At 35.0% G+C, this 27,080-nt stretch overlaps 3 protein-coding genes across 4 annotated transcripts in view; 2 read left to right on the top strand and 1 right to left on the bottom strand.

Moving 5' to 3' along the window:
• VPS29 (VPS29 retromer complex component) lies at positions 1 to 7,337 on the bottom strand. 2 transcript variants are annotated; one of them, XM_074356771.1, is made up of 5 exons: positions 6,555 to 6,656; positions 5,135 to 5,146; positions 2,748 to 2,939; positions 731 to 966; positions 1 to 514 (listed from the first exon to the last, which is right to left on the bottom strand). In XM_074356771.1, the coding sequence occupies exons 1-5, from the start codon at positions 6,639 to 6,641 to the stop codon at positions 397 to 399; spliced, it is 645 nt and encodes a 214-aa protein (XP_074212872.1). In that variant the 5' UTR covers positions 6,642 to 6,656; the 3' UTR covers positions 1 to 396. The 2 variants fall into 2 exon arrangements, with proteins under 2 accessions (XP_074212872.1, XP_010967952.1); XM_010969650.3 differs by lacking the exons at positions 5,135 to 5,146; positions 6,555 to 6,656 and adding an exon at positions 7,201 to 7,337.
• On the top strand, positions 6,646 to 7,718 carry LOC141575752 (uncharacterized). Its single transcript, XM_074355945.1, has 3 exons — positions 6,646 to 6,654; positions 6,761 to 6,892; positions 7,068 to 7,718. The coding sequence occupies exons 1-3, from the start codon at positions 6,646 to 6,648 to the stop codon at positions 7,623 to 7,625; spliced, it is 699 nt and encodes a 232-aa protein (XP_074212046.1). The 3' UTR covers positions 7,626 to 7,718.
• Positions 7,717 to 27,080, top strand: part of RAD9B (RAD9 checkpoint clamp component B) — a 26,656-nt gene continuing 7,292 nt past the window's right edge. Inside the window, exons 1-10 of the mRNA XM_074355946.1 lie at positions 7,717 to 7,765; positions 9,354 to 9,478; positions 10,301 to 10,444; positions 10,658 to 10,772; positions 12,294 to 12,393; positions 15,763 to 15,869; positions 21,430 to 21,536; positions 21,629 to 21,693; positions 22,230 to 22,352; positions 23,407 to 23,647. Coding sequence (XP_074212047.1) covers positions 7,717 to 7,765; positions 9,354 to 9,478; positions 10,301 to 10,444; positions 10,658 to 10,772; positions 12,294 to 12,393; positions 15,763 to 15,869; positions 21,430 to 21,536; positions 21,629 to 21,693; positions 22,230 to 22,352; positions 23,407 to 23,647 — 1,176 coding nt within the window. The remainder of the gene's footprint in view (positions 7,766 to 9,353; positions 9,479 to 10,300; positions 10,445 to 10,657; positions 10,773 to 12,293; positions 12,394 to 15,762; positions 15,870 to 21,429; positions 21,537 to 21,628; positions 21,694 to 22,229; positions 22,353 to 23,406; positions 23,648 to 27,080) is intronic.

The following is a 27,080-nucleotide window of genomic DNA, read 5'->3' on the forward strand; positions in this document are numbered from 1 at the left end:
TATAAATGAAAGGTAACTGTTTATTACTGGAGAAGAGAAAAAAGTATACAAGAAAGTCTAGATTCTTTCTCCTCATGCACTACTTTTGTAATAAAGTTCCAAATATCAACTATGAAGATATTTACAAGGATAAATTTTTCTTAACATGTGACCATTTACTGCGTGGTGGACATTTTTTCATAGAAACCATATACTTAAACTAAATATAATCTTATAGTTTACAAGAAGCTTAGAACATTGTATTAACAGAAGATGATATTATATTTTACTGCAAAATATTATAAAAGTGATACAACTTGGTGGCTCTTAAATGTTTAATTACTTGATTTAAACAGGGGAATGAAAAAAAAACAAAAAAACAACCCAACAGAAAAAATCATCAAGACAGGCCTGGCTTTAAGATTTTTTGTATTCGATTCGTTCTACTTTCACATCATCTCCAATTAGCTGATACACATAAGTCACAACTGTAGAAGCCTGGATATCCATCAACACAAATGAAGGAATAATGTTTCTGGAAGAAAATATAAATAATGTCAGTGTTTTGTACTAAAAAAGCAGTAACACTAAAAATCTTAATTTGGGACGACAATTCAAATTCAAGGAGGGATCTGGTTGTTAGACATATTAAAAAGAAAAATCACCATAAAAAACTGAATTTTATGAAATGTCACATGTGCAATTATTAACTTTATAAAATTCCAGAATTCCCAAACTCCATACTACTCACGTTTCCAAGGCATTATATGCTCCAGTGGCAGAACCTGGGTTAATGTAGAATTTATTTTCATGCTCAAATGCTTCAAATTTGTGTGTGTGTCCAGAGATAAGAATGTCCACGTCAAACTGCCTCTGCAACAGGGCTAAGCTGGCCATATCTCCCCATGGAATAACTTGATGTCCATGGATCAAACCAATTTTGAACTGCCCGACAGTCACAACTTTCTGTTCTGGATAATTCAGATTCTAAAATATGAAACAGACACAAGAAAAAGTATTTTAGAGATACTGATGTTTAAAAAACAATCAAAAATATTCAGTCTCATTGGGTGTTTTGATACAGTGCTCCACAACCAACGCATTTATTAAATGTTTGCTTTCTTCTCAGTCTCTAAGGCTGCAACTGTGCTCAAAACATAACTTCAGGTAAACTGGAATTTATCAGGCAATTGCTTTACTGTGTTTATTTTTATAGGATGTGTGTTCTTTTGGGCTTGCTGTAGAGAAAAATTATTCCAAATCTGTGTTTCCTCTATCTAAGAATACTAAGAACATGACCTGTAAGCTAGGATGTGTTCAAATTATATTCCAGGCTTTAACAGTTATACAGACAGCTTAAAATAATAATGATAGTTGACACTTACATAGCATCTAGTATGAGCCAGGCACCATTCTAAGGGGATTTATAAATATCAACCTATTTAACACTTAGAAACAATCCTAAAAGGTAGGTTCTATTATGACTTCCATTTTATGGATGAGGAAACTGAGGCACAGAGAGGTTAAATAACTTGCCTAAGGTCACATGTTATTAGGAGTTTGAGCCAAGATCCAAATCCTGATCGTATGGCTCCAGGGTTTGTAAATTTAGCAACTCAGAAGTGAAAACTTTTAATTCTTGCTACTGAAACTTATCTTTAGCATATTATAAACAGAAACACAAATATATTTTTAACAAACCAAAACTATATTCTAAAATACTGACAACATGTTTACCCCTTCCCTTCTCATCCTCCTACCCTGTCTTTCATCTTCATGCCACCTCTAGTTTATCCAAACTTAACACTAAAAAAAACAAAACAAAACACAGTGCCATTCATTCTGGCATAAAGGAACCCCACTGTCCACTAAAAGAGCACCAATGAAGTTAAATAATTCCTGGAAAGTTTATATTCCCAGAAATACAAAATAAAATTTTCATATTTAAATCAGATTTATTATGTTAAATCATACAATGTTATTAGCACTGACAGTGTCTTAAAAATCATCTATTCCAATCACATTTACATAGTAGGGAACCAAGGTCAGAAAGAGAATGTAATTTGCCTAACATCTCATCATTAATTAATGGGCAAAGTTGGAACTCCAGAACTCCTAACTTATTTTTTCTTTAAAGTTAGGTTTACTGAGATATAATTTACATACAGTAAAATTACCCTTTTTAATTGTACAATTCAAGGAGTTTTGACAAATGCACACAACTGTGTAAGCACTGGCACAAGCAAGATATAGAACAGTTCAATCAGCTCCTCCAAACTCCTTCACGCCTCTTTATAGTTAACCCTTGAGACAGGGAGCCATGGCAGGGTTTTCAGTAGAGAAGTGACGTGATCTCACTTCACCTGAAAAAGATCACACTGGTTTCTACTTGGAGAACGAACTGTGGAGGGAGCAAGGGTAGAATCAGGAAGCTGGAACAGAGTAAGGTGATAGGCTTGGAACAGGGTAGCAGAGGTGGTGGTGGTGAAGTTCGCAACAAAAACTTTATAAACTAAATGATAGTACAAATACAGTGACAAAACCACTTTTAGTCTGAATCAATTAAGCTAGAAGTATTTAATATGTTTATTAAGTAATCTAAAATCAGTGATTTTCAAACAGTAAGGGAGGGTATGTATAATTTTATAGTGGAAAATTAAAAAAATAGATCTTAACAGTTGAGCTCTGGTCTAAAAAATAAACCTTAATATATATATAAAAGAATCAAGAAAAGGAAATATCTGTGAAGGGAAATGAAAGTACATCACCTCATCGAAGTCTCCTCTCACAATATGAACATCACCCGCCAGAGTCTTGAGATAATCATAACTCTCTTTAGTGCAAAGGTTTCCAGTGCAGAGGATGTGCTGAATCTTTCCTGGCACCAGCAATTTTTTGAATTTAGCCGGCAAACTATTGCACCGGTGTGGGATGTGCAGGTCTCCTAATACCAACACCAACTTTAAAGTGTCAAGGTGAGAAAAGATGTAATGTTAAACAGGATGTCAAAACAAGATATTCCTTTCCCATTTACTTCCTTTTTAAATTAAACTAACCAGAGATTTCAGGACACCAAAGAGAAGTTATTCATACAGTTCCTATCATGACCATTTAAACACACATATGATTCTAAATCAATCTTAAGTTTATTTTGGTCATAAACAGGTGTACATACACTATACAGGTAATCATTTTACCAAGAATAAAATCAAGCTTTCTAAAGCAATTCATTTAGAGACTTATAAATTATGCTGAATAAAAAAACTGAAAAATGAAAAATATACTAGTAGGCCCTATGGAATGATATGGTAATTCATATTTCTGTAGTTGTAATGCAAAACTTCATATACTAATTCCAGGAACGTTAATAAAAATAACTTAAAATTATAACGACAGAGGAAAAAAGTTAACTCTATAAATTACTAGATTGACAACTATTTGGAGGAACAGTAGCCAAATTTACAATACTTGTTACTTAAAATATTAACTATACATTACAGAAAAATAAGTCTTGTTTCAAAGAGTTTCAATAGGGCAAATCTGTGCTTCTGAACTATATATAATCTTTATATTCTCTTTCCTTCATCATTAGAAATCCTCACTGTCAGTATTTTTATTGTCCAGATTAAATTGCCTGTGTACTCTTAGTTTAGTTCCCAAACTTAGAGTAACATTTTCACAATCTTCCACATGCACCAGTTTTAAAAAGAGAGAGAGAGAAAGATCAGCCAAATAAGTGATGAATTCAGTAGGAGGTGGTTTAGAGCTGGAACATAGTCTCAAATGACAAAAACAAATTTTGTTTTATTTTTTGACACACAAAAAATTTGCATTTAAGTATAAAATAAAAAACCTCAATCCTGCAAATTTTTAATTTTAAAATTTCCAGATTTGATATATATACATCAATTAACAGAATACTGTTCAAAAGGTCATTTAAAAATAGCACCTGTCCTCCAAAGGACAAACAGAATCAATTTCTCCATGTTGATTAATATAAGCACCTTCATTCTATGACAGGATGTTTTCCACACAGACAACCCATCCATAAATGCACATGCCCTTTAACTTGGTCTAAATAAGGTGTTACTATTCCAAATAAAACATTAAGTATCTAAAACAGGATAAAACAGGTAACAGTTTGGCCACCATAGATTTTATAAACTGAAATTAATCAAAATCAAAATGTATAAAATAATTCAAATTATTCTAAAATAAGCTTCACTCATCTTGCCACAAATACCAAAATGATTACAAAGGAAAGAAAACGTTATCAGGATATAAAGTAACTAAAGTAACACAAGGTTACAAATTAAATTAGTGCATTTTAAAAGAAATTATTAAATAAGCTTTAAAGAGTAGTTTCAACAAGTGTTTGCTCAATGACTTATATTAATTATTTCAATCGAGATCTTAGTGGACAAAACATGTGTAAAATTAAACACCACATAGTTTCCACCCTCATTGGTAAACAATACAAAAGTACCTGGAGATAGAACAATCTTCATCTTTAGAGGGGAATCCCTTCAGATATAGATTGAAGTACATAGTTAATGTGGGAAGCTGGCATTTGAGAAAAAGGTAAAAATAGATTTCTATATTAAAAAAAAAAAAACACCTCAAACTCATAAAAGGGTATAACAAGCTGAAAATATTTGGGACTAATAATGAATGAGCTGTTCAAACCAATGTGGTGGAAAGAACATTAGTAAGACATGGTACTTTATAATGACTGATGACCTAAAGTCTATAATGTACTGTGGATTATGCACAAGTGTGCCCAGACTATTAGCAGTCTAAAGATATAACTATGAATGACCACACAGAAATTATTTCAAATTAGTATCCTTACTAGGACTCTGGTTTCCTGCAGGTGATGAAATTATAGGGGAAATAGTGTCACATAACAAATGTCATACTTTGAGCAGTGTCTTTGCCCAAATTACACACTTTGACAGTTCAGGTTAGACACAGAGTCTTTTAAGACAGCAAAAGATCCTGGAAATGGCAGTCTTGTTAAATTCAAATAAAAACCCAACCTAATCAAAGCATAGGAATTTGGTTACTTCCTACTTGATAGACCATAAAAGGGTGAAATCCCAGTAATCAGCCACCCAATCACCATTGTTAGTAGGAGCTAAGAGAAGAAACTTACTCTGTGCCCAGCCTTAGTGGAATGAAGAAGTTGATTGCAGACAGTGGAGTGAAAAAAAAAAAAGGGTGAAACATGACCAATGTTAAAAGAAAGCAACGAAAAGAAACAAAATCAAAAAAAGAACAAAAACTCATATCGAATATGCAAACAATTGTTAATGATTTCTGAGTGTTATGAAAGAAAATGTTAAAAATCAGCTTTGCTCAAAACAATAACAAAAGAACCATTTGCTGTACTATTAAACACAACACACACACACTTCAAAAAATTTTTGCCCTGTCAATTTTTTCTACTTTTCCTAATCTTATTCTCCACATTGACTGCCATCCCTTCTGTTTCCTGTTCTATTCAGAATTTTATAAAACAATTTGGAAAATTCATCAGCAATAGCTTAAATGAAAGCTAACATTTTCTGGATTCTTTAGGCCTATTATTTCTCAAGTATATTGATTTTGATTCTTCTATGGTCAAAATTCTAGTAGCTGGAAAGTCATGCTGCAGCTAGGTCATTATCTTCTACATAAGATGTAATAACACAGCACTATGACATTATCAAATGATGAAATCACTAACTAAAGATGATAAAAGCAGACACATTCCTCCAGCTAAAAATGGACTTTCCCCACACTTGAATTTGACCATAAACTCTGGATACTACTGAGTGATGAACATTTCTAGTCTCCATTCCTTTTAGTAAAATGTTTTTAATCATAAAAGAATGGACTAATGCTAATTTTTGCCCAGTTTTTTCTATTTCACATGGAAAGTGACGTTCCAGTACAACTACCCTAAAAAGGTGTTTACCTCTCAAAAAAACTTCAGAAACATGACTATGGAAATGTCAGGTGATTTCATCTTTTCGCAGGATAAGTGTCTGAAAATTATTGTAAACTGGATTACTCTAAACGAGTTCAGAATCAAAAATGGGACTAAAGCCATTAACATATACAAAGAAGCTAAAGCATGTAACATGAATCTTCGGCTGTCACGTCTGCAAGTCACCTTAAAGGCTATGCTTGTCATAATATCCTGCTAGTTTTAAAAATGCAAAAATTCATCAGAGAGAGAAGTCCCTTTTCATCAACACAAATACCAAGATCATCCACAGCTCCTTTTGAAATCGTTCTTAACTTTTAGGGAGCCGAGGGCACCTATGAAAAGCTGACTAAAACTATGAGCCTTCTCCAGTAGCAGCTCCCAAATTTTTATGTAGGAAAGTCTTAGGGGAAGCGACCTAATTGGGGTCAGGGGGTGATGGGCCAGCCTTGGACGAGGCTGGGTCAATCTAATGAACGAGTGAGGTAAAGCTCTCCAAACTACCCCTTGGCGCCAACAATGACCCTTTAACGAGTAAAACGAACATACTCGCAAAATTCTCCAAACAATTTCAAGGAGTTCTAAAACCATTAAGGAATCGTACTTTAAATGGTCGCAGCATCCGGAGGAAACAAGAAGTTCCCGAAATTCTACGAGCCAAATCCAGTCCTCTGGGAGCACACCGCCACATTTCAATGGCAGCTGCACGTTATTTCAGGGGCGAAGGGGATAGTTTTTATCCTCTCTCCCTAGATGGCAAACTAAAATGGGACAAGAGATTCTCCTAGCTTCTTCCCGTTTTGCATCCAGAAACTAGCTTTCGCCACATGGGAGTGGCAACTGGTACACGCCAACCAGCGGGAGGTGCTTTTTGCGGGAAAGGAACAGGGAAACGTCTGGAAACGGCGAGGAACCCGTGCCCTTTTCTTGGGAACGCTCGAGGTACAGGCCCCAAAGCCTTTCCCGGTTCGGGTATATGGGTCTCGTGACAGAAGGAATAACTAAGACGGGCCCTTTCTCCCCTCAGACGTCCTCTGGTCCCTGGGGCGGGGGTGCGAGGCCAGGGCTGGACGCACCCAGAGGTGGCCGCTCTCTTTCCTTCCCTGCCTTTCCCCAGGCCCGGGCCCGAGCCGCGCCCGCCACCGCCTCCAAGATCGCCCAAGCCCTCGCCCAGAGACTCCCAGTGGTTCCTAACGACGCATCACCCCAGCCGAGAGCAGGCCTCGGTCGCCGCATTTGCCGTTCCTCACCATTCTGTCACTGGGCTCCGCTCAGTCACCACAACCACCGCCGCCCTCTCTTCCTCAGACTCCTCGGCGACCCGCCCACTAGCTCACAGCCAATGAAAAAAGAGGTTGACAAGAGACCGCCCTACGGAGGCCGCCGCAGGCCCTTCCCCGCCGTAAAGCGAAGTTACTCTTTGGAAAATAGCCGGCAGGGTTGGGGGATGGGCCAAGATCGCGAAGTTTCGAAAAGCGCGGGAAATATCCGGGCACTTGGGGCCGTCGAGCTGAGGCGCGCCGTTTGCCTCAATTTTTTAGGGCTTGCAGCCATGCTGAAGTGCGGGATGAGCGGTAGTCAGGTGAAAGGTGGAGTGGCCTTCCTTGCCTTGATGTGTAGAGAAGAGAAAGCCAACAGTTCATGGGGAAGTTTACACCATCGTCTCATTTCTTGACATTTGCTTTTGTGCCTAAGGGCTGAGGACACAAGGCCTGGCGACAGCTAGCACCCACCCACCCAGGGTCCCGTTAGCTTCCAAGGGGAGAATGAAGGCCCATCTGCTTTTATTTTCGCGTAGTATTAATATTCATGGGTGTCCATGAGAGGAAGCTGCATCAAAGGACAGCGGTGGGAAGGGCAGGCCTCAACTTCGCGGTGATAAGGACTGCGTGGGGAGGAGTTGAGGAAAATAATGCTTGGGCTGTTAAAATATTTAAGTGCCATGAGAAAAGCATAAATATGGCTTTTATTCCAAATTCTACCTTTTTTAATGTGTGACCTGGGACAAGCCACGGACTCACTTCAGGGCTCAGTTTCGTCATCTGTAAAATGAGAATAATAACAGCATCTTTGTTAAAGGGTTTGTGTAGTAAATGGGAATGTACAGAAACTATTGTTTATTATAAATGGTACTTTAAACGTGTAAGTTACTCCAGGAAGTCTCTATTTAGAAAAGGTTTCCTACAGACTGTAACCTAAAAATGATGTTGAAAGGCATTGTGTTGCAGCTGGCTTCCCCTGTATTGAGGGCATCTGTGGAACAGTATTAGTGAACAGGAAAGGGAAGCACAAGTCCCCCTTTGTTGTATTTTCCCAGAGTTCTAGAAAGTTCTATTTTGCAGTGTGTACCTCAGTTCTCAATAAGTAATTATTTGTATTATTGTTTAATTTTGTTTTTCCTCCTGGACTGTGAGCACTAGGAGGGTAGGAACTGTACCTGTCTAGTTTATTGCTCTTCCCTTATTGCCTTGGGTTGTACTGTACTTCGAACATACTAGGTGCTCAATAAATATTCATTGAATGAATGAAAGGTCTTCAGAAAACAGCTCCAGGAAGAAGGGGTGAATGTGAGTTGGTAGAAAGGGACAAATGCCTCTATCTTTTCTTTTCTTTTCTTTTCTTTTCTTTTCTTTTCTTTTCTTTTCTTTTCTTTTCTTTTCTTTTCTTTTCCTGGTCATCCTGTCTTTCTCAGTTTGAGGCCTGCATCCCAACTCACACACTTTGGATTCTTGAGCATTATAATCTGATTTTATGTTCTGGAATTAGTTTTCCTTTTTTATACTTCTCCATGGATTGATATGGCATTCATTTTTCAGCATAGTATCTCATATCTATTTGCCACATTTTAACTTATTCATAATTTATAAAAACACTAACAGTGTCGTACCAGATCAGACCACTGTTTTATCCAGCCCTAGCCTCTCTTTCTGACAGGGCATCTGTATTTGGTGGGAAGATCTGGCATTTTCCATACTCAAACATCAGCGATATATCTTGAATGCTTCTAATTTCCTCTCATGACTTGTTTTGATTTTGCCACCTTCAAATTATTAAAGTTATTAAAACCCTTCAAATCATCTTCTCTAGGCTCTGTTTTTACACTTTGAGGGGACAGAGCAATACATTTATTTAAACCAAGTTTTAAAATATATTAATATAGAAATTGTCTTGCCATAGTAGTTCTATGCGATGCTGCAAACATACAGAAAGGAAGAATTTTGTTGCATTTTATCATTTCACACACTTATTCTGTGAATGTATTGAGCACTTGCTATGTGTCTGGCATTTTGCCAAAGGTATTATACTGTATTTCTTAAAGCAGTTTGTAGTACTAGTCTGTAAAACACTGTTCTTTATGAATTTCTTTTGAGTCCTGTGAATGCTCAAGTGGTTCTGTGATTTGTTTTTATTGTTGGAGAGAAAGAAGATGGAAAAGTACCTTTCTTTTTCTCCGTAGTATTTGGGAAAGCAATCCAAGCTCTCTCACGAATTAATGACGAGCTGTGGCTAGACCCCTCTGAAAAAGGTGTAAGTAGGAAAATTAATTAATAGACCATCTATTAAGGCAAAAGCTATTTAAAGATCCCAGTACAGACTGAATGTTAACTAGGAAATCTAGAAATCTTAAACATCTCTTTCACTGTTCATCTTTATTTTACATATCTGAGTACATTTAGAGCATAGTTAACTTAAAAATTGTACAGATACTCACAATTAATGTAAACCAAACATCACAAACTGGTCAGGAGGCTAGATATGACTTACAGAAGTGTTTTGTGGGGCCTGCACTGTTTTTAAAAAGATTGAAGTATTTTCTAACACTTAATAATTGGGAAAGGCCACATAAAAATCTGAATTTCCTGCTTCTTCTGAAAGCTCAGAAGACCGGACAGTTTTGAGCCTGCTTTCCGAAGTGGAAGTAGTTGGCTGACGCTGACTAACAATTTCTCCCTTTAGACGAGGCAGGGGATTGCCATTTTGCTGCAATCTTTTCACTCCCTTTTATATTGCCTTCTACCACTTTGTGCATTAAAGTCAAAGTGCCTGTAGGCATGTACATTTTTACAATTTCAACATGCAAGACTTTAGATTTAATACCGCTATGTATTTAATATGGATATGTACACGTATGTGTATGCATATGCAAATTCAATACACACTGTATAATATAGTCCATATTATGTGTATATTATAATTCATATGTATAATGTAGCCCCTTTAATGCAGTTAATATCCTATAGCCTTATTGGAACATATTTCAATGTGATGTTAAACATAATAGAATATTTTGAATTAATCATTTAAAGAAAGTTGATTTTTTTCCTAAATAGCTAGTATTTTATTTTCTAGCTTTCTTTAAGATCTGTGAATTCTGGTCGGTCAGCATATGGATGTGTCTTCTTCTCCTCTGTGTTTTTTCAACATTATCAATGGTCAGTGAAAACGAATGACAGTGACACAATATTGAACTTAAATTGCAAATTGGGAATGAAAGTAAGTGTACGTGGGCCTGGTTTTCTGCAGTACTGTAGCAATATTTGTTATACGGGACATAATACCTATTCTATACTTAATAGTTGGTTTAAATGGCATGTAAGATAAGTCTGTTCATTTCTGAATATACGTACTCTTCCTTTGTTAGTTATTTTAAACTAATCAACCAGCCATATTAAGTGTGTACTGTTCTATAATTTATTTGTGTTACAGTCAATTCTGCCCATCTTTAGATGTCTCAATTCCCTCGAAAGAAATGTAGAGAAGTGCAAAATATTCACCAGCTCTGATAAGTGCAAAGTAGTTATTCAGTTCTTCTGCAGACATGGTAGGTATAATTAAAACTAGTGTAAAGTATTGTGGTTTTTTAAAAGTATTTTTCATGTTTAATATTCAAACTGCATGTCAGGACCTCCCATTTCCTTATTGTTTCGAATTTGTGTGGTTTTGTGATAGGGTAGTTGTAAGTATTATCTCTGTAGAAGTCTTGTGAGATGGTTGGTATTAATGATTTCCTTTTTTGGCTTGTCAATGGCACAAGCTTTGCCTGTATACGGAACTTTTTTTTTTTTTTAATGTCCTTCTGAATTCAAACAATTGATTGTTCTAAACTTAACTGGCTGCTTGATGATATTCTGTAAGAGTGTCTTGGTAAGTGTCCCTTGGTAAGAACAGAAAAGAATAATGCCTACCTGTATTGGAAGTGCTCTAGGATGCAAATAGTATTTTATCTGGGACTGAAAGGAGCGTGGTACCTGGCCCAAGGTCACAGAACTAGTAAGTCACAGAGCCTGGATTTGAGTCCAGCCTCACAATAGAAGGAACCAAAACCTTCATTCATTCTCTCTGCTACATCAAGTTGTAAAAGAGATTTCCTGTCTTCCAGCCTTACATGGTGGATATTCAAATGTTGTAATCATACAGGATTTTACATGGTTGAATATGTATAGCATGGTAGCTAAGAGCAGGATCTCTGGAGATCATAGGGTCTGGGGTGGAATCTGCCCCTTCCTTGCTGAGATGTTGGGCAAATTATTTTACATCTTTGTGCCTCAGTTTCCTAATATGTAAAATGGAGACAATGGTAGTACCAGCCTCCTACGGTTTTTATGAAGATTCAATGAGTTACAGGAAGTTTTACTTCTAAAGTGTTTAAAGTAATACCCGGCACATTCTGTAAGAGTTAGCTAGCTGTAGTTAGCTATAGTTATAGGTATTATGATTGCTGCTATTTTATTTGAAGTTACCAGATAGGATTGTATGTTTTAAAAAGTCTTGTCCTTGTAATATTGGTCCGAATATTTTTGTAATGGAAAGATCTTCTGGAAGGTTATATTCATGTTACAATTTATCTTATATTTCTTAATTTTGTCTTACATTCATCTTAATATTTTAATTTCATCTCATATTTGTATTATATTCCTTAATTTTTCTCCTGCAAAGTATCAATTATTTAACATTATTTTTTCCATTCTTTGAACTTCATTTCATGTCAAAGCAGAATCATGTAAAAAGTGTGATTAAAAGCATAGCAAGCTTTGACATCGCACAGATTTGGGTGTGGATTCTTCTGTATTTCTTATTAGCTTTGTCACAGTACATAAACTCCCTGAACCTGCTGTGGGAACTCGACCAATTTGTCGGAGGGTATGACATGTTCCATGATGTCCACTAGGGAGCGATAAACACATTCATTAAGGAATAGTGCTTCTTGTAGGCTATGTGCACCTTCCACATATTAAATATTACTTTAATTTTATTATTTTAATCTGACTGTGAAACTTAAAGCCTTTTTAATCTGTCAGTTTTGCACTTAAAATTATTAACAGTTTGCTTTTTTATTTTTAAGGTATTAAAAGGATTCATAATATTTGTTTTCAAGAAAGTCAGCCTGTGCAAGTTATTTTTGAAAAGAATATGTGTATTAATACACTAATGATTCAACCAAGGTAATGAGTCCTCTGGTGTTTATTTATTATTATTTTTGGGTATCTTATATTTACACAAATTATTTTTTAAAATATATTTTTTATTGAAGTATAGTCAGTTTACAATGTTGTGTCAGTTTCTGGTGTATAGCACAAGGCTTCAGTCATATAGGAACATACATATATCCGTTTTTATGTTCCTTTTCACCATAAGTTACTATAAGATATTGAATATAGTTCCCTGTGCTATACAGTATAAACTTGTTTTTTATTTTATATATATTAGTATCTACAAATCTTGAACTCCCAATTTGTCCCTTCCGACCCCCCTCTGTTGTTTATTTTTATTTTTCTGAATATGTATGATCACAGAGTAAAGAATTAATGCCCTAGAGTTTTAAATCAGTTACGTTTTTTTTAAGCTACCACTGAACTTGGAGCAATCACCTTACAGGATCAAGAGGAAACCTTGAGAAAGATAACAGTAGATACTAGCTGCCTAATGGTAGCAATAATAATTTAGTAGCCAAGAAAGTTCTAGAAATATCCATCAGTGGGTTTCTACATCAAGTGATATTAAGGGAAAAACATATTATCTAATAATACTTTGCAATTATATGGTGCCTTCTGAGTCTTTTTAACCTTGTAATAACTTTTAAAGGAGTATAATCTGTGAAAATACTGAATCACTTAGCCGTATACCTGAAAGAAATACACAAGGAAATTTTAACATTTCTTACATGAACTGATTTTTATCCCTGTTTCTGTTTTTTTTCCCCCTTTAGGGGATGAGTGAGGCATGTCAGTTACTAAAAGTACTCAATTTTTTAGTTAAGCTGTAATGTTAAACATGAAACATTAATTACTTTGTGAGCCCAAAGATATTTTATCTTTTTTGGTTTTTAAATTACAAAATCAATGCAAGCTCCTTGCAATACATCTAAAATTTATAGAAGAGTGCAAAGATGAAAACTGGAAGTCTTTCTCCTCTGCTTGCCTCATGTATCCCACTTGGCAGGGGTAACATCTGCTAACAATTTGGTGTAGATCCTTCTACATCTTCTATTTATAGCCAGTCTGTCGGTAACTTTCCCTCTACCTAAAGCTATGGTTATCTCTTTCTCTCTCTTCCTCTCTCTTTCAAATTTATATCACATACTAGACACATACTTATTCAGAGTTTTAATTTTTTTAAAGAAAATGTCCTACTATTTTTATTGTTTGGAAACTTTTTTTTTTAGTTTCTATGTCAATTTAAGTAAGTCTATCTTTTTAATGATTGCATAATTTTTCATTGTATGACTGAACCATAATTTAGTTACCCATTAACTTATTAGTGAAAAAGTTGGTTGTTTCTAACTTTTTGCCATCAAAACAATGCTGCTAGAAATGCATAGGAAAGAATGTTAGTTACCTATTTCTATGGAGCAAATTTCCACATAAATTAAAGCTTTAAAAAACTAGACATTTATTCAGTGTGACTTAGCTGGGTGCTTTTGGCTCAAGGTTTCTCATGAGGTTGAAGTCAAGCCATCAGCCAGGGCTGTGGTTTCATCTGAAGGCCAGACTTTGGGGGGATTCATTCCCAAACTCACTCCTGTGGCTTTTGGGAGGCCTCAGAAGGTCAGCTTCTAAGCTCAGTCAGGTGATGGCTGGTAGACCTCAGGTACTCACTGTGTAGGCCTCTCTGTAGGCTGTCTGATTGTCCTCACAACATGGCAACTGGTAATCAGAAAGAGAGAGTGAGAGAGAGGGAACTCCTAGTATGAAAGCCATAGTCTTTCTATCAGAATTGACATTTCATCACTTCTGCCATTTTCTCCTTGTTAAAAGTGAATCTGAAAGTCCAGCCCATACTCTAGGGGAGGGGAGTACGTAAGGGTATATGAATACCAGGAGGTAGGGATCACTGAGGGCCATCTTATAGGCTGCGAAGCACAGAGTCCTAGAAATGAAATTGCTGGGTCAAAAGCTTACACAAATTTTTAATTTGCATACATACTGACTACCAAAGTGCTATTTGAAAAGTTTGTGCCAATTTACATTCCCACCAAAAGTGTAGGAGAATCCTTCCAAGTAAAAGATATGATTAATTTAAAAATTGCCAACCTGATAGGTAGAAATAGCATTATTAGATGTTCTTTATTGTTGTGTTTATTTTATTACTGTGGAGTGGGAGCATCTTTTCTCATATATATATATATATATATATATATATATATATATATATATATATATATATAAACTATTTTATTGAGTTATAGTCATTTTACAATGTTGTGTCAGATTGCAGTGTAGAGCATAATTTTTCAGTTATACATGAATATACATACATTCAATGTCACATTCTCTTTCACTGTCTTTTCTTATATTTATTAGCAATTTGTATTTCTCTTCCTTTTTGAATTGCACATTCATGTTGTCATTTTTTGTATCAGGTTATTTCATATCTTGTACAGCACCTCTCCCTTAACACTGGAAAAGCTCCCAGATTAATTTGGTAGGGTGTTCCTGACATTTTGGCATAAAGAAACACTGCTAATCTAATGTCTAGCATCAGGTTAACACCAACATTACATAAATTCTAAGAACCTCATTTTTATCTAACCACAGCTCAATTTCAAAAATAGGCCAGAACTTGCAATAATAGAAAGATAAATGACCTAACTCAAAAAAAAAAAAAAAAAAAAAAAAAAGGGCAAAGGATTTGAATGGATATTTTTCTAAAGAATATATACAAATGGTCAAAAAGCATATGAAAAGATGCTCAATATCATTAGTCGTTAGGGAAGTGCAAATCACAGTTTAAATCTGTGAATTGTGTAGAATGTGAGTTATATCTCAATAAAGATGTTTTTAAAATGGGAGCCTGGGAAGAGTGGGCATTTGGGATGATGTCAAGACAACCTTGAAAGAAAAAGCTAGTAATCTAGGACAAGTAACAAAGGGAAAGAGAATCAAGCTCCTTGTAAGCCTCTACCCCTTCACTGAATCTTCAGCACAGTTCAGCCCATTTGAATAACTCCATTTTCTACTCTCTCCTTTAGGAGTATGATCCCAGGTCATTTTTTAAAGAATGTATAGGGTATATAAAAACAAAATTAAAGACATTTTATTCTAGGGTTTTATTTACCCTGCAGCTTTCATATGTTTTACTTAGAATATATTTTACTATTCTCTTGGCCTTCAAATGATGTTATAATTTTAAGATATGCTAAAAATGTAGCAGCTCATGTAGAAGACAGAAGGTAAGTCTTTTGGGTAGCTTTTTTAAAATCCAGGACAATTAACCTATTTATTTCCAGATTAAAGATTTGAGTGCCATTAAATAGGTTAATTTCTTTCTGTTTGTTTTTCAAATAGTGTAATATTTTTCATCACATTTCACAGAGTACTTGCTGAGGCAATTGTTCTTTTTCCATCGAGTCAAGAGGAAGTTACTCTTGCTGCTACTCCACTGAGTGTTTGCATTAAGAGTTCTAATGAGGATTCGATGGGTAAGGATTATGTCTGTCATGGTGCTTTGATGGAATATTACTTCCTGGCTTTCTTGATTACTGCGTGGTTGTATAGTAAATGTTAGTGGCATAATCTTTATTCTTGTCTAAAAAGCAGTAAGATATAGAAAGATCATTAAACTTTTTAAGAGACCCAAGAAATTTATCACAATCAGTAATGAAAATACTTGGCTTTGAAATTCAGGTTGTTTTAAAGTTTGGAGAATGGTGACTGAGAAAAATACATTTTCAATTAAGATTTTAAAGTCTGTTTCTCATCCTTTTGTTTAGCATAAAGAAAAATTAAAAGGCCAGCAATCCAATTGAGATGATCTTTGACCACTTAAGAAGGAAAAATAACTCTGAATTAGAAATGTAAGATATTGCAGAAGGCAAATACATAAAAAATGTGAATACTTCTTAAGTCAGTTCTTCCAAGAGTTATCTAGATGGAATGGAGAAACTAAGGCACGATTAAATCGGAAGTTTTGGTGTTAAGAAAATTTGCTAGGGTCATTTTGGCACAAGCTATTTGAGACTCTGACCTTGGTTAATTATTTTTGGTGATAACAGTAAAGAATAGAAAGGAAGAAACATATTATTTTAAAGTGAAAAAGCAGTAGAACCAGAGCTTAAGTTGGGTCAGATGACTTTTTGCAGTGTTTAGTTTGTGCCAGGTTCTGTTCTAAATGGTTTACATTTATGAATCCAGTTGATCTTCATAACAACTCTATGATGTCGGTGCTATTATTATCCCCGTTTTCCATATGAAGAATATGAAGCACAGAGAAACCAAGTGACTTGCCTGCTGTCACACAGTTAATGAGTGGTGTATTCTGATCGAAGTACCGTCAGGCTCCAGGGCTCAGGCTCATTACCAGCATGCTCTTATTGCTTCTCTCAAGTCTCATCTAGCATTCTTTTTTTGCACTCAGGAGTGCATGATCTGGAAAGTATACGCTTGGCTAGTGAAAGGGTCTGTTTTATATTCATAATGCCATCTCTGAATAAAGATGGCCATTTAGTAACCAAGAGACACTGTCCCCTGTGAGCAGCTTTCTAATGAGTAGTTATAGTTATGTTTGACTGGGGACCCAATTGTTTAATTTTATTATTGAACTTACTCTGTGCCAGCACCCTGGGAGTGACATGAGCTTTCTTAATTGAGATGATGGTATTTGCAAGGTATTGTTTGGTCCTTTTAAAATATATGTACCATTTCTCCTTTGTTCTTAACATTTGCATAATTTATGTTCATTGGAGAAAATTAAAAACACAGAAAAATCACTAATAAAAAAAGTCACCTGAAATTCTACTATCTAGAGACAAGGAATTTTAATAGTTTGGTACATCTCTTTCTACACCTCACATCTGACAGCTGGAGATGGGCTGAGTGAAGTACTATGAAGCTATTAAAAGTAGTTTTATGTATGTGCATAATATATATTTCTTTCTTTCTGAATGTGTGTATCAAAGATGTTTATTGAAGCTCATTTTGTGGTGGAAAACAAAACACCAACACACACAAATAATTAGGAAAATGTACTTATTGACATGGAAAAATACTTAGGATATATTATTGAATAGAGTATAAGATAATATGCATAGTATGATATTTTCATTTTTTAAAAATGCACATAAAAGTTGAATAAAATATTAGGGAACAAAATCCAACACCTCTTTAAGAATATTATATACCATGACCACATGGCATTCATTTCAGAAATGTAAGGGTGGTTCAATATTAGAAAAGCTAGTCACATAAAGGACTATATTAATAGATTTAAGGAAAGAATTTATATGATTATCTCCAAAAATGCTGAAAAAGCCTTAGAAAAAGTATAATCTTGATATAAAATGCTGAAGAATATAGGAATTGATGGACACTTTCTTAATATGATTATATATATATATAATATATCATATATATAATATATCATATATATATTTTATATATATATAATATATATGTATTTGCATATACCAAAGCCAGCATCTTACTTAATAGGAAAACAGTAAGTTCTACTAAGATCAGAAACAAGGCAAGGATACCTACTATCTCCTTTACTATTTAACATTGTGCTTGAGTTATTAGTCAATGCAGTTAGTTAAGAGAAGTCAATTAGAGGCAATAAAGAAAAAGTACAACCATCTATCTTTGCAAATGACACGATAGTACACCCAGTAACCCTAGAGAATCAATGATGGAACTAACTCAGACAGCAAGATAATTCAGTAAGGTAGCAGGATATACAAGATGCAGAAAATCAGTACTTTCATATATAACAATATTCAGTTAGAGAACATAATAGAAGGAAAAGCCCCATTTACAGTAGCAACAAGAAGATTAATAACTGAGGAATAAATAATGAATTTAATATAAATCTATCCATAAGCTATAGGAATATATTTGATGACTCATTGATAGCTAGAGCTAGTAGACACAGATGTGAGAATTGGGGCTTTTAAAATTAGAATTTGCTTAGCTGAAGGGTTTGAAAATAAAGTTGGATTTTCAAAATGGGCCCTACCTACAGATATAATTATCAATAAAAATCCTTGTGTTGTAAGGTTTTATTAAAAATACTGAATGATATTTAAGTTACTAAACATATGAATGAAAAACAAAAAATACATGGGAATCAAAATTATATCTTTATATCAGTCTCATTAGAAATTTTATTCTTCTTAGATCAGTTTAGATGAGAATTCTGTATTTAATATAAACAGTTTCATTTATGGAAGTGAACTTGTAGCAGGTCCTCAATTTTTAGGGAGTTCAAGAGGAGTGTATAATTATTATAAATACCACATTGAATTTATATTTGCAAATAGCATACAGATACTGTGTGTGGCGATAAGGTGGGGTATCAGGAAATTGAAAAAGCATCTATTTTCCTCCAAATTGATCATTCTTTTTTAAAAAACAGCATTATTGACATGTAACTCACATACCATACAACTGATCCACTTAAAGTGTATAATTCAGTGGTTTTTAGCATATTCAGAGTTCTGCAGTCATTATCACAATCAATTTTAGTAAAAGGGAAAAGATTTAGATTTGAAGAGAAACGTGAGTATGGATATAATCAGTTTTAGAACATGTAATCATACTTGTTAGCAGTCATTTCCCATTTCCTCCCAACTCCCCAGCCCTGTGCAAGTCTCTTTTCTGTCTCTATGGATTGCCTACTCTAGGACATTTCACGCATATGAAATCATATAACATGTGGCCTTTTGTGCTAGCTTCTTTCTCTTAGCATAGTGTTTTCAAGGTCGCTCCATGTAGTAGTATGTATTGAAAATGAATTTCCTACTCAATAATAATCCATTGTATGGATATGCCACATTTGATTTATTGATTTATCATTTGGTGGACACTTCTGTTGTTTCACTTTTTGGCTCTTAATGAATAATGCTGCCATGAACATTATGTACAAATACTTGTGTGACGTATGTTTTCGTTCATCTTGGGTTTATATCTAGGAGTGGAATTACTGAGTCAGTAAATCTGTGTTATTTTGAAAAACTGCTAAACTGTTTTCCAAGGCAGCTGCACCAGTTTACATTCCCACCAGCAGTGTTTGAGGTTTCTGATTTCTCCACACCCTCATTAATGCTCTGTTATTATCTGTCTTTTGGGTTATAGCCATACTGGTGGGTGTGAAGTGTTGTCTTACTGTGGTTCTGAATTTCATTTCCTTAATAACTAATGATATTGAGTATCTTTTTTGTGTGCTTATTGTTTATTTGTATTATCTTCCTTGGAAAAAATGTCTGCTCAAGTCCCTTGCTTACTTTTTCACTTGGGTTATTTGTCTTTTTATTGTTCTGAAATCTATCCCCTTATCAAGTATATGATTTCAAATATTTTCTCCCATTTTGTTAAGTAATTTTTTACTTTCTTGATAGTGTCTTTTGAAGCACAAAAGTTTTCTATTTTGATGAAGTCCAGTTTATCTGTTTTTCTTTTGTCATTTGTGTTTTTGGTGCATGATTCATTTTTTAAATCATAAAAGAACATGTGATAAGGATTAAAGAGCATAATAATCTGCATCTTTAATTATCTTGGAATGTACATGTAAAGTTCCAAACATTATGACACTAGTTGAGAAAAATCCAAGTCCAATAATTTCTTCTTGAATAGAAGACATATAAGATATTATTTACTTCTATTTAAGAGAACAATATGCAAAAATCTACATTAAAAAGTACAGAGTGCATTAAAATTGTTTTCAACTATGAGTGACAGGAAACACAAAATAAAATAATAGTGGTTGGTATCACTCCATTGCTATCAAGGCACAAGTTTTTTTCTGTTTTGTTTCTCTGACATCTTTAATAAGTGGCTTCCACCTCCTAGTCCACATGTTCATAGCACATTATTCATAATAGTCACAAAGTGGAAACTACCCAAAAGTCATTAACTCATAAGTGGATATACAAAATATGATAAATCCTTATACCTGAATATTATTCAGCAACAAATAGGAATGAAGTAATGGTAGATGCCACAGCATGGATAAGCCTTGAAAACATGATGCTAAGTGAAGGAAGCCAGACACAAAAGGCTACCTATTGTATGCTTTCACTTTTATAAAATATCCAGACTAAGTAAATCCATGGAGACAGAAAGTGGACTAGTGGTTTGCAGGGGCTGGGAGGGGAGGGGATGGGGGGTGGTTGGTGATGGCTGTGTGGTTTCTTTTTGAGGTGATTAAAATGTTCTGCAATTAGAAAATGGTGATGGTTGTACTATCTTATGAATATACTAAAAACCACTGAATTGTACACTTTAAAATAGTTTATATATATAGTTTATATATATATATATATATATATATATATAATAAATTTATATATGTAAACTGTATTCATAAATAGTAGTTCCCTTTAGAATAAATTAATTTTATAGTATTCTGGTTATTTAATTGTTTTCCACTCCAAAATATAGCCAGTTCTCTCCAAAATGTAGTGGCTTAAAATAATTTATTCTTATTTCTTTCTCTCATGGTTCTTTGGGTTGATGGGTTCAGCTGGGCAGTTCTCACTTAGAATCTCCCCTGCAGCTGCAGTTAGATAGTGGCTGGGTCTGGGATCATCTGAAGACATCCAAGATGGTGCACTGATGTGGCTGGTATTCGATGCTGGGAGTTCAGCTGCCTGCACATATGTGGCCTCTTCATTAGCTTAGACTCCATATAGTATAAACTCAGCATGGTGGCTGAGTCCCAAGAGTTAGTGTTGTAGGACAGAGGGTAGAGGGAGTGGAGGTGTCCAGTCCCTTATGACCTGGGCACAGAAACCAGCACCAGGTCACTCCACCATATCCTATTGGTTACAGCAGTCAGAGAACCCACTTACCCAGATTCAAGGGGAGGGGACATGGACATAGACATGGACCCCACTTCTCAATGAAGGAATGTCCAAGAATTTGTGGCTAATTTTTTTAAAATGTAAGGCTATTTTTAACTTACCACTTATGGTTATATTTTCATGTTAAATTTAACAGATACCTCTAGAATTGATTTTATTCTTACTTTCCTATAATATTGAACAGATTTAACCAAGTCTGTATACAGTGAGATGTTTGTTGGCCGAGATGAGTTTGACTTCTATCAAATTGGAGTCAACACTGAAATTACATTTTACTTCAAAGAATTGAAGGTAAATCAAAATTTGTGTCCAATTAGGATGATCACTGGTAGTTTTTAATAAAGATTTCATTCTTTTTTTTTCTCCTTTTTTTTTTTTTTCAGGGAATGCTGACATTTTCAGAAGCTACCCATGTGCCTATATCCATGTATTTTGATTTTCCCGGAAAGTAGGTCCTTGGGAAATTTCTGAGTTTGTTTCTTTTTCCTTTACTATGTATTAATAATAAAACCATTTGGATTACTTTGAAATTAATTCACACCTCAGAAATTCTTAACTCTACTAGCAATACTTATCAAACTAAAATTTTGAAAGATGTCATAACCTGTTTTTTTAAATTGGTAACATGATTGAGAAAGGTATATTATTGCAGAGTGAAAATGTTTATAGACTTGACACGCTGCTGAATAAATTGCCGAATTAGGAAATTATACATGGCTTAAACAAGTCAAATTTCTATGAAACTATAGTACTTTATATGATATTTCAGAACTAAAATTTCAGAGAGATTAGGTTAGATGTGTTTTATGAAACCGGATGTGATAATTTCTAAGGGCCTTTTTTGCTCTTAGGACTGTGTTAATTTGTGAGGACTTCTACTTTTACTATTTCTTTTTACTCCCAAATGAAGTATCACTTTCTAATGTTCTCCCAGTGTCCATCAGAAAATGAGTATGATGTTTGCTCTGACTTTGCCTTTTTTAGACCACTGGCTTTAAGTGTTGATGATATGCTATTGGAAGCCAACTTCATTTTGGCTACGTTAGCTGATGAGCCGAGCAGAGCGTCTTCGCCACAATCACTGTGTCTTTCACAAAAACGAAAAAGGTGAGGCCATATTTTAATATCTTTATTGGTTGAGATAAAACCATTGCAATCTTATTCTGAAATACTTCAATGGCATTCGTTTAGGAAACAATTGAGGTTGAGAACATTAGAAGGTCAAAAAATTTAAGAGTTATTTCAGTATGTTACAGTAACATCTAACTGTAACATAGAAATATCACCCATCTTTCACTAGATATTTGCTTTTTTTCTTGTGATCAGAGTTTAACAGGACCATCTGGTTTATCTTTGTAATTACCTATAACTCATTTCCATTTTCAGTAGTTGTTTTTTAGGCGTGATACAGTGTTAAGTTTTATGGGAAAGTCTGTATTCGCTACCTAGAACTCTCTTAAACATGTGTACAGCCATTGTTTTTCTTTCTTTTTCTTTTCCTTTTGTCTCTTCATAAATTTTTTTTGGTGGAGGGTAGGGTGCTTCACTGTAAAAGTAACATGAAGTTACTATGGGAATTTGGAAAATGCAGAAAAGTATAAGGAATAAAATCAAAAGCACCCACAATTTTACCGCCTAGCAGTAGCCACTGTTAACATTTGTCTCACTGAATTTTCTTTCAGACTTTTAAGTTTGTGTGTATTTGTATTTTAAAACATTGGATCATATAGCACGTGTAATTTAAAGATTCGATCATATAGCATGTATAATTTTGTGTCCTTTTTTCCGACAAAATATTATATTGTGAACATGTCCAGTATTGCTGATTATGACTTGGAAACATGAGTTTTAATGACTGTACACAATTTTATCATACAGATGCATCATAATTTATTTGACTTTTTTTCTAACTTCACCCTTTTACCATAGCACAAGATTGTCTCATGTACACAGGGTTGCATTACTGAAAAATTTGTACTGCCAAGAGAATTTCTAAATAATCATATTTGTAAATCTTAGCTTTCAAGAATTAGTTCAAAGTTATTTCAGCATGTTTCCTAAACCAGTGTTATCGTTGTCATCCCATACTGCTCTGTTAGTTATATAAAAATATTATTTCAAATTAAACAGTTCATTCATTTAATCTCTCTTAATACTTCAGGTCAGATTCAATACATTCAAATTCAAAGGCTGGTAAAAATGCAACCAGCAAGGCCCCAGAGTATATCTCCAGAAAAGTAGTACCCAGAAGGCTTTATCATAATGAGACTGTCACAAACATCTCTGTATTGGAAAACGGTGGCAGCCCTTTAAAGAACAGAGGGAACCGAGACGTTAGTGACGTACCAGAAAGCAGTGTCAGCGACACGGAGGAAGTGCCCGGGTCTCCATATCTCAGGAAGGTAAAAGAAAAAGGTTGAGACACAATCATGTCTCAGTCAAGAATTCTCATCACCCGTCTCTCTTTGCAATCTCCCTCTCCCACCGCATCCCCAGTATCCTGGAAGTTAATGTTCTTAGTCTTCCATAGGGGAGAGGTAAAGCCAGTCTGAGACGGAGAAAAGGCTGATTTATAAGAATGCCAGTACAAAACTGTTAAACTGAAAACTAAAAACTGTCCTTTCATTATACAAAAGCATTTTCCTCGTCCTGTTTTTTGGTCACACATACTGTGCTTCCTTTTTTACAGGCAACCGCAGGAACACATTTTCCTGCTGCTTGCCTCCCTGAAATTCACCAAGACTGACAATTTCCCCCTAGGGAAAGTGCCATTTAGAACTGTAAGCTCTGAGTATGAATACAGCACTCTTTTCTTCAAATTTCCTATCATGTCACTTAAATTCTAAATTCTAAAAAGGTCTATTTTCAAAGGGAATTATTTGCCTTAATGTGGCAAACTCTAGCAACAATGAAATTACATTATGGGTAAATTATTTAGACCCTTATCTTCCATCTGAGCTACAGTGGGCCTTCCTGTTGGCCTCCATGCCTCCGTTCTCCCCCGCTCTGGTTCTCCCTCCCGCGGTGTGCTGTCCAGCCCTTACATCTACAGTGAATGAGGTATAGGGCTCCTGGGTTTGAATCTCTGTCTTGCCACTTGTTAGCTGTGTAACTTGGACAAGTTACTTATCTTTGCCTCAGTTTTCTGATTAATAAAGTAGGAATAATACTAATGCTACCCATTAAAATCGAATTGTTGTAAAAATTAATTGAGCTAATACATGGAGCTGGCACATGGTCAGTGCTCAGTAAATGTTAGTTATTATTATGCGTTACTCTCCTGCTTCTAAATCACTTGAATCATTTCACTTCTCCCTTAGGATTTCACCTGAACTCCTCGGAATGGCATTCGGGGACTTTCCCTACGGTATTTAATATAATCTTCACAAGGCCTCTTCCTTTCCTCCCTCCTGCCCTCATATGAAACACATTCTATGCCAGGAGTGGCAGATAGATCTCCTCTCTAATGACACCACCAGTCACATGGTTGGTCAAACTATGCTGAGAGTGACTATAAAGCTGTATGTCTACTGAATTAGCAGCATCTGTCATTTACACGGGAGGGCCAGCACCTGAGAACCAGGCTAATGCTAAAGCCATATGGTGTTAGTAACGTTCTTATGATAATATGGCCCACCCTATTTGTTTGCTTTTTTGTGCTTAACTTTTCATTCAAAATAATTTCACTTCTAAAAAGTTTCAAAACTAGCACAAAAAATTCCTACATGCTCTTCTCCCAGACTCTCCAAATGTTAAAAGTATATTTATGTAATAACACAATTATCATTTCATTGAGGAAAGATGAAAAAATACAAATAAGATAATCAGAGATACTACAAGTACTCTTATTATTACTCTCCCTTTGAGGCTTTTCCTATGCATATATATCCACACATACTTGTATACATGCACATCAGGTGTTAATTTTTAAAAATCTAAAATTTAGACTCACTTGCAGAATTAATATAAAGAATTCCCATATATGCCTCATCCAGATTCCCTGAATGTTACTATCATAGGTTAGCAGTTTCCTTTAGTCTGGAACATTTTCTGAGTCTTGCTCTGTCTTTCTTTACCTTGACACTTCAGAAGAATGTCCCTGAATTTGAATTTTTTTGATGATTTCTGATTAAATTTTAGCTGTGCATTTTTGGTAAGAATTTAACAGAGTGATGCTGTGTTTTTCATGTACATTACATCTGGAGGCATGTGATGGAGATTTGTGTTCTTCTTCGTGGTATTAATTCCTATCATGGTTGAACTGCTGTCCGCCAGATCTCTCCACTGTAAAGTTACTGTTTTTCTGTTAGTAGTTGAAAGAATCTTGTGGAGAGATACTGTAAGACTATACAAATATCCTATTTCTCACTGTACTTTTGCCTAATTATAGCATCCACTGATGCTTTTTTGTCCAAAATAGTTATTACTGTGATGTTTGCCAAATGGTGATTTTTCAATTATTTTTTCCTTTTTATTAGATGAAACCCCACTTTCAGAACTGTCCCTTTTCCCCCATTTGCTATTCAGTTGTTTATTTATGTCATGATATGCTTGAGTATTATTCTATGGGTTATAATCTATTACTATCATTATTTTTTTCCTTGTTGCTTAAACTGCTCCATTTGGCCATTGGGAGCCTCTGTCCCTTTGACACAGCTCCAACATTTTTTGAGTACTTCCTTACTTTTCGGAATCTTAAAGTGTTCCAGGCTTAACTTATTTTTTAATCTATTTTTATATATAGTGGCTAACATTTGTAAATCTCAAACTCCCAAATTTATCCCTTCCCACTCCCTTTCCCTGGTAACCGTAAGTTTGTTTACTACATATGCGAGTCTGTTTCTGTTTTGTAGATGGGTTCGTAGTGTCTTTTTTTTTTTAGATTCCACATATGAATGATATCATATGGTATTTTTCTTTCTCTTTCTGGCTTACTTCACTTAGACTGATGATTTCTAGTTCCATCTATGTTGTGGCAAATGGCATTATTTTATTCTTTTTAATGGCTGAGTAGTATTCCATTGTATAAATATACCACAACTTCTTTATCCAGTCATCTGTCAGTGGACATTTAGGTTGGTTCCATGTCTTGGCTATTGTAAATAGTGCTGGTATGAACATTGAGATGCATATATCTTTTTGAATCTGAGTTTTCTCCAGATATATGCCCTGGAATGGGATTGCTGAATCATATGGTAAGTCTATTAGTTTGTTGAGGAGTCTCCATACTGTTTTCCATAATGGCTGCTCCAAACTACATTCCCACCAACAGTGTAGGAGGGTTCCCTTTTCTCCACACCCTCTCCAGCATTTATCGTTCATGGACTTTTGAATGATGGTCATTCTGACTGGTGTGAGGTGATACCTCATTATAGTTTTGATTTGCATTTCTCTGATAATTAGCGATATTGAGCATTTTTTCATCTGCCTATTGGGCATTTGTATGTCTTCACTGGAGAATTGCTTGGTTAGGTCCTCTGCTCATTTTTGGATTGAGTTGTTTGTTTTTTTTTGTTATTAAGTTATATGAGCTGTTTATATATTCTGGAAATTAAACCTTTGTCAGTTGCATCATTTGCAAATTTTTCTCCCATTCCGTAGATTGTCGTTTGTTTTGCTTATGGTTTCCTTTGCTGTGCAAAAACTTGTAAGTTTAATTAGGTCCCATTTGTTTATTTTTGCTCTTATTTCTATTGCCTGAGTAGACTGCCCTAGGAGAACATTGCCAAGATTTATATCAGAGAATGTTTGTCTAGGCTTAATTTATATTTCCCATGCTCCAGCCCTGGTATCAGGAGCCCTGATTCCTTCGATTGGAGGTGATATATAGAAACC

The sequence above is a fragment of the Camelus bactrianus genome, chromosome 32 (assembly GCF_048773025.1).
Source record: "Camelus bactrianus isolate YW-2024 breed Bactrian camel chromosome 32, ASM4877302v1, whole genome shotgun sequence".
NCBI lineage: Eukaryota > Metazoa > Chordata > Mammalia > Artiodactyla > Camelidae > Camelus > Camelus bactrianus.

Excerpts from the sequence above, each read along its gene's own strand:
- VPS29 (XM_074356771.1), bottom strand. The coding sequence starts at position 6,641 with ATGTGGCGGTGTGCTCCCAGAGGACTGGATTTGGCTCGTAGAATTTCG. Across the intron at positions 967-2,747 it reads TGAGAGGAGACTTCGATGAG|AATCTGAATTATCCAGAACA; the intron begins GTGATGTACTTT and ends TTCATATTTTAG. Across the intron at positions 515-730 it reads GCATATAATGCCTTGGAAAC|AAACATTATTCCTTCATTTG; the intron begins GTGAGTAGTATG and ends ATTTTCTTCCAG.
- LOC141575752 (XM_074355945.1), top strand. Across the intron at positions 6,893-7,067 it reads TTTTCTTGGGAACGCTCGAG|GCCCGGGCCCGAGCCGCGCC; the intron begins GTACAGGCCCCA and ends GCCTTTCCCCAG.